Source organism: Anguilla anguilla, chromosome 14 (assembly GCF_013347855.1).
Source record: "Anguilla anguilla isolate fAngAng1 chromosome 14, fAngAng1.pri, whole genome shotgun sequence".
Classification (NCBI taxonomy): Eukaryota; Metazoa; Chordata; class Actinopteri; order Anguilliformes; family Anguillidae; genus Anguilla; species Anguilla anguilla.
Window position 1 is genome coordinate 6,887,235 of NC_049214.1, and position 13,089 is coordinate 6,900,323.

At 39.4% G+C, this 13,089-nt stretch overlaps 1 protein-coding gene across 2 annotated transcripts in view; it reads right to left on the reverse strand.

Moving 5' to 3' along the window:
- The window catches only part of itga1 (integrin, alpha 1), a 37,060-nt gene extending 24,000 nt beyond the window's left edge, over positions 1-13,060 (reverse strand). For both annotated transcript variants that reach the window (XM_035391217.1, XM_035391216.1), the window contains exon 1: positions 12,744-13,060. In XM_035391217.1, the coding sequence (XP_035247108.1) occupies positions 12,744-12,786 (43 nt within the window). In that variant the 5' untranslated portion in view covers positions 12,787-13,060. The remainder of the gene's footprint in view (positions 1-12,743) is intronic.
- Between the last annotated feature and the right edge of the window lie 29 nt (positions 13,061-13,089).

Below are 13,089 nucleotides of genomic sequence, written 5' to 3' on the forward strand. Positions count from 1 at the left end.
TGACAAAAATGCCACTGTGATTTCATGACTAAATATTGAGGGCATTTTTTATTTCTTCTGGAATTCTATTTAGCAGTGTTACTGATCCAATGACCTCTTGTACAATAAGCTATTCAAAAACAATTCGACCATTTTACATTTCAGTATGGTGGACTTTAAATTAATAGCTGGCCATATATAGTCTCCAGTGCCTGATTGTTATTGCCACAATCAGTCTTTTCATTTTCGCATGCCAGCAAGGGCTTCGTTTCATTCATGAAATTCCTGAATTTCCATGACAAACAAGTAATTCAAAGAGGTTTCAAATCCTTAAGAAAAAATTAACTCTGTTAACAACAGAGAAAGGAAACCGTATTACCATTGCTGCCCAGTTGCCTTCTGAAAATACATTACAGTAGGCCTATGCACACTGATTTGAAATATCTGACAGTGAATGTTTTCACGAATAAATATGAAAGAACTGAATTAACAGAATTATTTTACTTCCTAGGCTTATGTGCTTTTGAGATGTACCCTAACTCTTATGATAATATAATATTCAGAGGGAGGATGGACAAGACGAAAGACAAACACACACACACACACACACACAGAGACTACATGGCCAAAGGTATGTGGACACCGGACATCTGATCCAAAATTAAGGGCATTAATTTAGAGTTGGTCCACCCTTTGCTGCTATATAAACAACCTCCTCGCTTCTGGGACGGCTTTATACCAAATGGCGGAGCATTGCAGCAGGGATTTGCTTCCAATTAGCCTGAATAGCATTAATGAGGTCAGGCACTGATTGGGAGATCAGGCCTGGCTCACAGTTGGCTTTCCAACTGACCCCAAAGGTGTTGGATGGGGTTGAGGTCAAGGCTCTGTGCAGGCCAGTTAAGTTCTTCCCCACCATTCTTGACAAAACCATTTCTATATGGACCTCAATGTGTGCCCAGAGGCACTGTCATGCTGAAACAGGAAAGGGCCTTCCCGAAACTGTTGCGGACACACAGAGTGTCCACTGAATGGGATTGTATGCCGTAGCATTACGATTTGCCTTCACTGGAACTAAGGGGCCTAGCCCCTTAACCGTGAAAAAAACTCAGACCAAGGGGTGTGCAGATAATTTTCGTCATATACTGATTACAAAATGGTCCTTCTGTGCCTTATTGTTCATATCACACTTTTGTATTCCTGAGACTACTCCACTGCCATACGCTCCTCTGTAAAAGAGCATATTGTGACTGTTAGATATTTGCTGACTTAAAAACGAGGACAGCCAAAGTGCCCTATTAATCACTAGCATAGACAATTTTGAAAACTGCAGCTCTGTATAATCCACATATTGCATCAGTTGGCAGTGCCCTCTAAAAGCAGATGATGATACCAAAGCCAGTGTTGTAAGATCAATGGCTACACAGCAGTACACATGAAACGCCAATCTACACTCTACTACATTGCGGTCAAAATGGCAGTGCTGTACTTAAAACCACAAACAGCCTTATACCAGTCATAGTTACTTAACTGGCAGCACAATGAGATGCCAGTCATCTGAAGCAATGTATTTTTAAAGGAGTCAGATCGTCCAACTTAAACAGTGCCCAGAGATTCTGGAACATCAGCACTATTTGTGTTTCAACGGAATTAAGTATATTACACTGGCATTCAACCAGATGATAAGGGACAGTGAAGAAAGCTCGCAGTATATCAATGCATGAAGAGTTTAACTGTTCTAAATATTTCCCAGGCTCTCTTGATTTTATATTTCCCAGACTGTCTTGATATCTGAAGCATGTGGGCACATTGCTCCCTGATCTCAACTGTATACAAGAAAATGACTTGTTAAGGCTGTAATTGCAAGACATTATGCAATAAATAATATTTTGACCCACATTTCATTTGAATTTGGGAATACTTGATCTATTTTACATAGTACCTTCATTAACAGATAATCGTTGAATAAATCAGTTGAAAGTAAACGGGATTTATCCAGTTCTGCTGATTTCCAGAATCATCCGATATCTAACTGTATCTGGTGAGAACTAGCCCGACCATCTTTTCACTGGTTAGAAGTGAAATGAATCCAGGTCATGATTACATACAGAGATTGCATCTGTGACTATAGCTGCCTGTGTTGATTACAATACTGTCTTTCTGAAAGAAATTGACACTGTCACTGACATGAAACCAGTCCAGTTATGTTGTGATTTTGCAATCTAACTGTTCTTGAAAACCAGGCTTCCAGACTGAAGGTTCCAGATGTATTCTCTGGAGCTGTGGTTTTACTGACCCCAAAAAAAGAACACATCCTCCCCCAGAATGACGTAATATCTCGGCTGGTTCTTCATGCTTTCATCCTGAATTATCTCAGCCAGCATGGGGTTGATTTTTGATCGCATTTTGTCACACTCAGCTTTTCACAACCTTGCTTCCAAAACTTCTGATCAAAAGATTTCATCTGGAGAGAGCCTGTCTTTGCTTAAACATTTCGTGTTGAAATTGAATCCAAAAATAGACATGGAGGTTAGCCGGTTCACTTCCTGTATCTCTTCTCAATGTTTCTGCATGTACTAAAAGAATCCACAGTTGAAACATGATGCTGTTTTCAGGAAGTATTCACATAATCCACTATGTCAGCAAACAGATGGCCCCTGTTAACAGTTCTACTGTCAATACTAAATTGATCTTTTTTCCTGTACATGCCTTGTAATACAAAGATATGTATGCTTCAGCAACCAGCAATTTGCTACACAAATATGGCTCATCAGATCGCTTCCTGTGTCACAATACACTAGGGGCCTGATATACTGAGACCATTCGCATGTGCAAAACCTTTTAGCACATGCAAAACCAATCACATGACCAGTGATTGGTCATGGTATTTGCTTTGCACCAACCATTGATCGCATTATTAGTTTTACATGTACTAAACGTTTTTGCATGTGCAAAATGTCTTAGTAAATCTGGCCCAAGATCTCTATGAGTGTGTAAATGACTAGAGGTACAGCACAGCAGAAAGAGACAGGAGTCTATTGCTGCACTCTAAAATGAAGGTCACGAAATTGTGTGTAAAGATAGTCAAGTGCATGGCATGTAAAGACAAACCACATTCCACCCCACCAAAAAAGGCCAGGGCATTTACATATACTCAAAACTAAATTTCCTGCCACTAATCAGCACGCCACATGGTGTTGGTGTTCTGAAAACTGTTTCCTTTTGGTATGAGTTTGGTACAAGTTTCTCCTTATAATATTACATTACATTACATTACAGGCGTTTAGCAGACGCTCTTATCCAGAGCGACGTACAACAAGTGCATAATAATGTCAACCAGTTCAGCTCCAGGTGGTGAACGATGAAGCAATTGAACCTACCTCATGATTCGCTGATGTCTAACATGCACTGTATTACTTTGCACCTCGTGTCCTATTACAAAGTATGTCTGTGGTAATAATCACCCAGAAATGTTTCTAAATTATGAATATTGTTTAGCAGTCTTTTGAATGTTATGAATGCATTTAGAATACCCTGGACAGTCTTTCTGTACATAGCTGCCATTTATTACAATCCCACCTTAGAATGCTCCCCTCCTGTACTGCACATAGCCATCATGTCCAACTGTCAATCTGCTGGATTCCCAGATATAACTGTATGCATGTAACCGATTTTATTCCGAGTCATTCACTTCCCTCGTTAAATGTGTCAAGATGACTGAAGTGCCGCGCACGATTTCGCCGTTTTCTCCCATCAGTTTGGAAAAATACCAAAGGAGCTGACAATGTCACGTTATGACGAATAGCCAGCTGCCTCACACCGTTAGGCCCAGTCAGGTCTGGTGCGCAGACGATATTCTGCTATAACTCTTCTGCACCAGGTGTTAGACTTTTTTGATGGTTGGCTATCTGGTGAAAGCCTTAAGATTTCTCTGGTATTTGGAGTTTCCAGATGGGCATGCAGTGCTGATTTGAAACAGCAGGGCAAGAGAAGCTGGGCAAAAACAAGCTGGAAGTTGACTCTGAGAATTTAGCTTAAAAATAGCCTTAAGAAAGCCTTTTCAGTATTCTTGAGCTTTTCTGATGCTTTACTGGAATTACATGGTGCCAAGTCACATGATGGAAAACACACACACACACACACACACACACGAGTTATATACAAACACCTAAACTTTCAAAACAACTATTTTTCCTTGTCTACTAGAGGAAATTGAATTGACTTTTTTTTAACTTCCGATATCTCTCACATTCTCACACATGTAGAAACTTCAGTGATCCTAGTTCCCAGCAGTCATTTGGTCAAGGATCACAACCAGTGTGCCTTATACCATGAAGTCAGGACGGCAGCTGTCCCACAGAAAGCCTGGGCTGTCCTTTTAAAAAATGTTTTATGGGGGTTTTGGGTATTTTCCTATTAAGTTTCATCATAAGGGGATTATCTGAACACATGCTACAGTCATAGCCTGTACTACTCCCAGGAGTTTCTATTTTTACATGCTACTGGGAACCCTAACAGCATCCACATGAGAGGCTGGCTTTCTTTGCCAATCTGATTTGCAACATGGTACAATTATTACAACTCAAGTTTATAAGATCTGCACGATAAAATGGATCTTTCCCTTTGGTCCTCCTAAAAGGACTCACTTTTACCATCTCAAAAATGTGAACTTTTGCACATTTCCAACAATAAACACAACTGTAACAGGATTTGACCAGATCAAAACCTATACAACATTCTTTTCCCAAATACCCGACTCCTTAATGGTCACTGCACTGCAGCATCTTCAGACAATTGTGTATCCCAAAATTGTATCCTCTGTTACACTGCATGGAGTTCTATTCTTCCTAAATCCTTCTGAATTTGTTGTTCTATACTCAACTCTCGCTGAGTGCCATTCCTTAGAACATGACGCCACTCCATTTTAAAGCAGGAGTTGAAGCTGTACCTCTGACCTCAGGCACAGTGGAAGTTCTGGGCTCCAGGGGTCTCACTCTTAGCAACTGGCTATATTTCTTTTTAAGCAGCGTGGCAATGAAATGCACCTCAGACTAATATTAAGATTGCAATGGCAGAAGGGTGACATTCTGTCTCAGTGATCCTTAATCTCAGCTGGTCTGTTTTCAAATTAAACGTTTAGATGACACTTCCTTCCTGAGGTTTAAGACAGTAGGCCTAAAGGATACTGCTCCTTTGGCTGCTGTCCTATTATACATTCTTCTGAAGGTATTATCAAAATTTTTCATTTTTAATTTCCTAAACAAATGAAAGGCATCACCAGTACTACAGTACCTATAAATAAGAAGCTGTTGTGCATTTAAAATGCACAGATTTACGTCCATTTTCTGGAATTAATGTCGTGTGGTGTGTCACTGGGCGTGACTTGTGATTACTTGTGGCATTTTCGCTACCAGAGGCGAGCAGCGCGAAGTGTAAAGCATAGTGGTACACCCGAGAGAGTTTGAGGGTTTGATTATACTGACCATATATTATCAGTGGGTGTGGAGCAGCTGCATTTGTTAATGGACAATCAAATGACCTCTTTTAATTTCTTTCTAAGAGCCGTGCTCATTTTACTGGGCGTGCTGCCCGTTTCCGTAGTCCACCGCTGCAATGGAAGACGTGGATAATGATATACTAATCAGATGTTTCTCACAAGATGTTCCTTTGCAGGAAGTACAGAGTTGGGCTGTCACTTTAAAAAAAAAAAAAAAAAAAAAACAAACAAACAAACAGGAGGAGGACTCATTATAAATGATAATGTGCAAATGTAAAAGATAATGATGTGTAAACTATGTACTCTGTTTAAAAAAAAGAAAAGAAAAAAGTTGTCCTCCGAAGAGGGTGGGGGGGAAAAAAAAAAAAATGAAAAGATTGTTCAAGTTGCCGTTATTGTCATTCTTCTCATTACAGATGGGTGCAAGAAAGAGAACGAAATACAGGACAACAATGCAGTATAAGAACAGTCATAAACAGTTAAAAATTAAAATAAATATTATTATTTTTTAAAAGGCAATGAACAATAAATGCAAAGTACGCATTTTCCCTGGTCCTGTGATTTAAATCAAAGTCAAATTAAACAGCACGTGATACATGAAAACCATTGATTACCTAGACTGTGAAACCTGTGAAGCTGGACAAAAACAAGCTGGAAGTTGACTCTGAGAATTTAGCTTAAAAATAGCCTTAAGAAAGCCTTTTCAGAAAAAAAACAAAAAACAAAAACAAAACTAAAATTACAATTGGACATGAAAATCTTTCAGAAAATTTACAAACTGGCACCTTCTAATATGTGCATTGGCGAGTTTATTAAGAAGGCTAAACAGTGGCAATGGCAATGAACAATAAATGCAAAGTACGCATTTTCCCTGGTCCTGTGATTTAAGTCAAATCTGCTGGACAATGGCCTGCGCCATACACCTTAGACTAGGTCTGGGCAGGTGGGTGGCGAATGGGGCAAATGACAGACTGGATTGACTGCATCATTTACCAATACACCCCCAGCTGGAGCTCCCCTCCCACTTTGGCGCACGGCGCCATTCCATCCGCTTATTTTTTTTCACCTCTTTGCTTCCTTTCTGTGCCTCCTTCCCTAGTATGGGAAGTAACACCAAACAGGTCAAAATTATGTGAAATTGATGTCTGAAATCACATGATGTCAACATGGGCTCATTCCATTCACGTGTTTTATCTCCTTGCTTCATTTCCTTGTTCCTAGCTCCACCCATCGGACGACGCAAGGATAGGAAGCAAGGAAATATTTTTGACCCGTTTGGCCTTCCATACTAGGAAAGGAGGCAAGGAAAGGAAGCAAGGAGGTAAGAAAATAAGCAGTTGGAAAGCACCCCTGGTGAAAATACCATTTTGACAGTGCGATGGCTCACAACACGCCATGCACCTGCCGGAATATGGAGCCCTTAATGTGTAAAGCACATTATACTGTACTTGCATTTTCATTACAAATAAACCAAATAAATTCTGTTTCAAGAGGGAGGTGTTACATAAAACTTGACAAAAAAAGCCAGTCCCTGACCTCTGATGAAGCTAAACTGAAGACCGAACTTTGGCTCAGTCAGAATGTCTTTACACTATTAGTGAAGCCCCAATCAAATGAAGCTGCTGTGAGCTGTAATTCCTATCTCATAAAGAACACGTTTTCAACATACTAAAATGGCAAGTTACTCACACATACAAGACATACACCATCTATAACTCATTCATTCAGACTGCCAAAATCCAGGCCTGCCATTAAAAGTATTGATATCAAAATGACGCCAAGTTACGGTACTACAAACAATATAGGCTATGAAATATATGATGAAATATATGATGAAATTGCGTGGTTGAAACAATATGTTTTTAGCAGAATGGGCATGTAAGTGAAGGTTGACATGATCACAGACTATAGTGCGAAGTAAATGAAGTGACCATGAGCGAGCTTAGTTTCCTTATCGAACGGTATATATAACAGTCTGTATAAAGCATTAGTCGTTAAAGTGGAGGGTTAAGTAACGTGTGAAATCTATTGCACTGATGTGCTTTTCTCATGTTCAGTAGTAGTAGTTATAATTATGAGTGAGTCATAATTTTAACCCTCCTATTATGTTCAAATTAACTGCAATATAAACCTGCAGAAAATAATTGTAACTGAAAGTGTTACCCAAGTTTCTCTCTCAGCTACTTTAGGCCTTTCTACTGACCATCTTAATAGCCCAGTAAATATGACATGACTCCCCCCATCCTCCCCTTATACATCAAGTATTGATTTTATATGACTATGGCGAAATACACAAATGACTGTACAATCTCATTCATTGACCTAACATGGAAAACAAAGTATGTTTTGGTGTTTGCAGGGCTTTATGTTGGTATTAAGTGCTCAAAAAAGAAACATAACATTTGGAAAGAAACACACCTTTTATTATCAAGCATAGTAACATTTTATGTTCGGGGTCAATTTGACCGCAGGAAAAAATATTAAAAATGTCAAACATTTCAAATGTTTAGGTTCAGAAAACACTTCAGAACATCAATAAGTAACATATGACAGTTATTCAATAATGAAGAAACACCAATAAAAGTAAATTAATCACCAGAATTGAGTTTTGATAAAAAATGAACATAACAGCTCAACTAGGTACCCGTGGGTATCAATTCTTCATTCAGACGAGATAGGTGCAAGTTTTTCACGCTCCTGTCGACCCTGCCTTGTTTCCCTGTCATCAAAGCGCATAATGTGGGAGAAAACATGAAATGTCTCCAGAGACATTGTGGCTGGAAAAATTGCCCTACTAGTATCAGCATTCCAAATGCTTGCTGTTGCTTCACATTTTGACTTGTACACTCCTGCCAAAATAAGCAACCCAATATAGGATTGCTAGTGGGTCACATCCAGCTCTTTCCAATTGTCACCATATACACGCCTCCCCTCTAAGTTTGTCATCTCAAGAATATCCTTTTGCATTGATGGTGCTATGAAGAGTTCAAATGCAGACATCATGTCTTGTACATGACTGCTAGCATATCTGGTGGGGCCTGGAACCATTTTGATGACATTAGCAGCACTAAGTCTACCCTGTCTTTCAAATGGGGATCCGGACCATAGTAGTTCTCCATTTTTGGAAGTGAACATGTCAGTTCTTGGTGGTTGAGAGATGACAGGGGCATTTCTTGGTGATTGAGAGTTGACAGGAAGGTTTCTTGGTGGTTGAGAGATGACGGGGGTTTCTTGGTGGTTGAGAAACAAAAGGAGGGTCAGAATGTGGTATCTCAAAGGCTTCATTCTCATCATCAGAGGAGGATGCCACATAGTCAGGGTCTCGTGGGAACTATGTTTTCTCCTCACACACACGCATTCTCTCTCTCTCTCTCTCTCTCACACACACACACACACACACACACACACACACACACACACACACAAATTAATGTGAAAGTGCCCTCAGCCAACACAATAAAAACAAGATCAAAATGATGGTTTTATATAACAATAGAGTTTGTGGTCAAAATGACCCCAACAACACCGATGCGTACAACATGTGTACAGGACATTGAAAATAATTTCTTCAGTTAATTTCATGTTTGCCATGTTTTCCCCATAAAGTTAGGAAAAGTCATTAAATATCTAGCTGAAAAAAGTATGGTAACCATATTTTTAGAGACAGTAAACATTGAATGGGGTCAAATTGACCCCAAACATAATAGGTGGGTTAAATGTAATGTTTTAATGGGGAGTTTCAGAACGTACATACGTAGTAATTATTTGTATGTGGCTAGATAGAGAACAGGGCGAGGTAACATGAATGTAGAAACGTGGCGTTTGCTGATAAGAAGGTTTTGTACGGTAGCCAAGTGAAGAAATATAGTTAGTATAAATGGCACAGTGGTGAACTGGTGTAACTTTTTAATAAAAGGAATACATTTGCCGTCATGAAATGCATATGGGTGGCCGTGAGTGAGTTCTGGTAAAGCAAATATAAGCGTAAGAAAACGTGTAAAAGAACAATATGTTTTTATCAGAATGGGCATGTAGGTGAAGGTTGACATGATCACAGACTATAGTGTGAAGTAAATGAAGTGACCATGAGAGAGCTTAGTTTTCTTATCGAACGGTATATTCGGATGGCAGGTATGCCATCCCGCAAAGTTACGCCTTGGTGGGGGCATGCCCCATACCTATACAGCACCGAGAGCTTGGTACTTTTCAGGGTTCCCCACAGAAATAACATAAGCGTAACAATACAAAAAGGAAGCTTTCTATAAACATGTACCAGTATTTCTCGTTTGAACATTACATTTTATTGCATACACGGTAACTGTTGGTCTTGCTGAAAGTTAGATATTTTGCCAGCTATCTAATGATAGGCACTTTGTTGGATACAGATTAACACTTTATAAAATTAAGAGATCTCTTCTTGGGTTATTCAGTGGTAAAGAATGCCTTCTTTTGTTTCCAAGCATGAGGACTGCATCTCGATGATAGCTTCATAGGCGGATTTGAGGAACCTGTCAAGTGAGAGGTTCCTGAATTTATGACAGGGCTTCCCAAAGCCAAGAATGCATGTTTGGGGTGAACCTCAGCAAGGCTATGGATGGCATTCAAATAATTTCAGTCACAACAGCACATCGAAAGTGTTCACAGTGGGAAAACAGAAATCCAAAACTAAAACAGGACTAGAAAGTCACCACAACTGTTGACTTGTTTTTCTAAATCTTTGAGAAACAAAACAGTGCAAACAGGATTTTAGCTGTAGCTCTCACTAAAAAGTCTTCCCTGAGGATTCCAGAGGAAATGAGGGCTAACAAACCAATCCAGAGTGATTGATACAGTGTATTCAATGTGTACACCATCAGGGTCATGAATTAACCAAAGCACGTACTTTAAAGAAATAAATGCATTCCTCGATGGATCTTCAAAGATTCTAATCAAGCTGACTTCAACACTTTACATACAGCACACGGTGTAACTGCATGTTAAATCTTTGTTTTATAGATGAAAAAGTATGTCGTTACAAACACACTATCCTGAAAACTTCCAGACATTTTCTGGAAGTCTTCAGAAAAGTTTTTAATGCAATTTTGTGTGTGTGTGTGTGTGTGTGTGTGTGTGTGTGTGTGCAAAATGCCATTGCAATCTACTTGCATGATTTCTAATAATTTGCAGATCAGAGGACATCAAAAATATGATATACACGAGCAACCACAATACATGAATATGCTATGAATAAGCTGCTCAGTAAATAAATCAGCAGATGCAGATGTAAAGATTCCTGATAATTCAGATGGTAAAAAAGACGTGTGGCAGTACTTCAGCCACTTTGTGCAGCTCTATATTTTTTTCTCCTGCCATGTTTCAAGGTCCATATTAAGTTCACTTGTCCCATACACACTGATTAAGGCCAGATGAGATATGATTCTCAAACCGAAAACACCTGTAGTAGTCTCATCTCTGTAAGAAATTTACAAGGCTTAAATACCGCCACTGCAATAACCACACGTGGACACTGAGGTACAAAAGTTGCTCTTTAGCACAAAGTGGGATTTCTCAGTATCGTCCAAATGCATGGTTATAAACCAGCCTTCCCCTCTGATTTATAAACATTTGACTTATGGAGGCAGACAGCACCAAATTTGGGCAGATCCTGACAGTAAACTGTGCTTGTATGGAAAGAGAAATTTCATTTCCCTAATGCTCAGGGAGATATGTCATGGCAACATAGTTTCTTGATGTCAGGATTTAGGCACACTGCAAAGTTAGTATGAACAAGTCTGAATTAGGGAAGCTTGGTGGGGAATTTTGTTCAAGGAGATTCTACTTGTGAACTACTATCAACAGCTGCATCACTAACTCAATTCAGCTATGAAGGTCACGAGTCCATATCACATGTACAGAAGAAAACCGAGGGAGAGAGAGAGAAGGAATCTGAGAGAGAAACAGAGAGAGAGAGAGATAGAGAGGGGGGAGAGTGAGAGAAAGAGAGTCTTGGGAAACATACATCTTCTCTGAAGGCAAGAATGATACTTACTACTCCAGTCGTGTAATCCTGGAGGAATAATTTCACTGTATGTACACCTATCAGAGATTTCCAGTGCTCTGGCCAATTGATCAATACATTGCTGGCCAATGCCACTGTGCCAGGATAACCTGTTGGATCTCATTTGAACTGCTATGGTTTGCCTTTTACAAAGCAATACTCAGTGCTGTTATCAGTGGAGAACCCCACTTGAAATGCACCATGTGACCTCTGCAGTGCTTCAAAAAGTTACCAGTAAAGATGTGAAGACCATTGAAAGAATGAAACTATTGTATCTGACACAATGTGTCTTCTGATTTCTTAATTGGTTTCTCACAGAAAAAGTCACGCCCGGGAGAAATATTTGAAAGTAGAGGTTTCTCTATGTCTTACCCTTATCTAAGTGTCATGGTGAGTTCATTCGAGCACATGCACGCATATAGAACAGACACGCGCAATTACAGAACACCAGGCAGATACACTGAACCACAATGATTTGATCATATTAAATTAAAAGAGATTCTGTTCGTGTTTCATCTTGTTTTGGCGTATTTTACAAAATGACTGGCAAACATCATTCAGTATTGCTCAGTAAAAAGTACAACCGAAAATGCCAACGAAAACTTGATAAGATACATTCTGTCAGACTATACAGAATGCGAGGGAAACATGCATCTTAATTATCGTGCTTTACAGGATCCTTTCTACAATAATCATTGACGGTAGGTATTTCTATCCCTGCGTGTCGAAGGCAATGCACTACATGTCTCTATTTACAACACATTCTAATGGCATTACAAGGCAAATGTGATTATAACATAACGTTAGAAATGTTACAATTAGGCTGCGTTATTTATTGATAACAACTTTTTAAAAAGTTATCAATATTGTTTTACTCAGCATTTGCGCGGGTTACGTTTTTTTAAAACAGTACTTCACCGACCAACGCGTCAGTTTCTGTGCAATGCAAATTTGAAGAGCATCCAAGCTGCAGATCTCGCATACAGCTCAAGCATTTAGTGTGAAGCCGATAATCACAGTAAAAAAGCAACATTTATACCTGTCATTGTACACCTTTAATGGGCTATATGCTCTCTTCGCTGCATATTTAGTATGAATATAGTATGAATTAAGTGGTAGGCTAGTTACACTGCATGTACGTTTTCGCTTCCTTAGTCTGCCTCCAGACATAAAATGGTTTACTGGTCCAACAATTTCCTTTTTGGAAAACAATAGATTAACAAAACTTACCGAATACGATGATAATACCGAAATGCTCCACTCTGACGAACATGATCAGTTCCACACTCACTACGGTAGGAGCTTTGATTCTTTCACCCTACCAGTCAAACGCGAGACGTTCAACTGAGCAGCGTCTCCAAGTCTCAAGGGGCGATTGGGTTGATTGAGCTACTCTGAGAATTCGCCAGGCATTTCCTGTATGTTCGTATCTTGAGTTTGAAGTATTTCTCTTGGCAAAAAAGTTCCCTTTTGAAAGCCTTATTTTCTATTCCACGAAGAAGGTGTAGGGTGCATTTTGACGGATCATCTGTGTTGCATATCTCAGTGGAGCGGATGAGACTACAGACGGAGATTA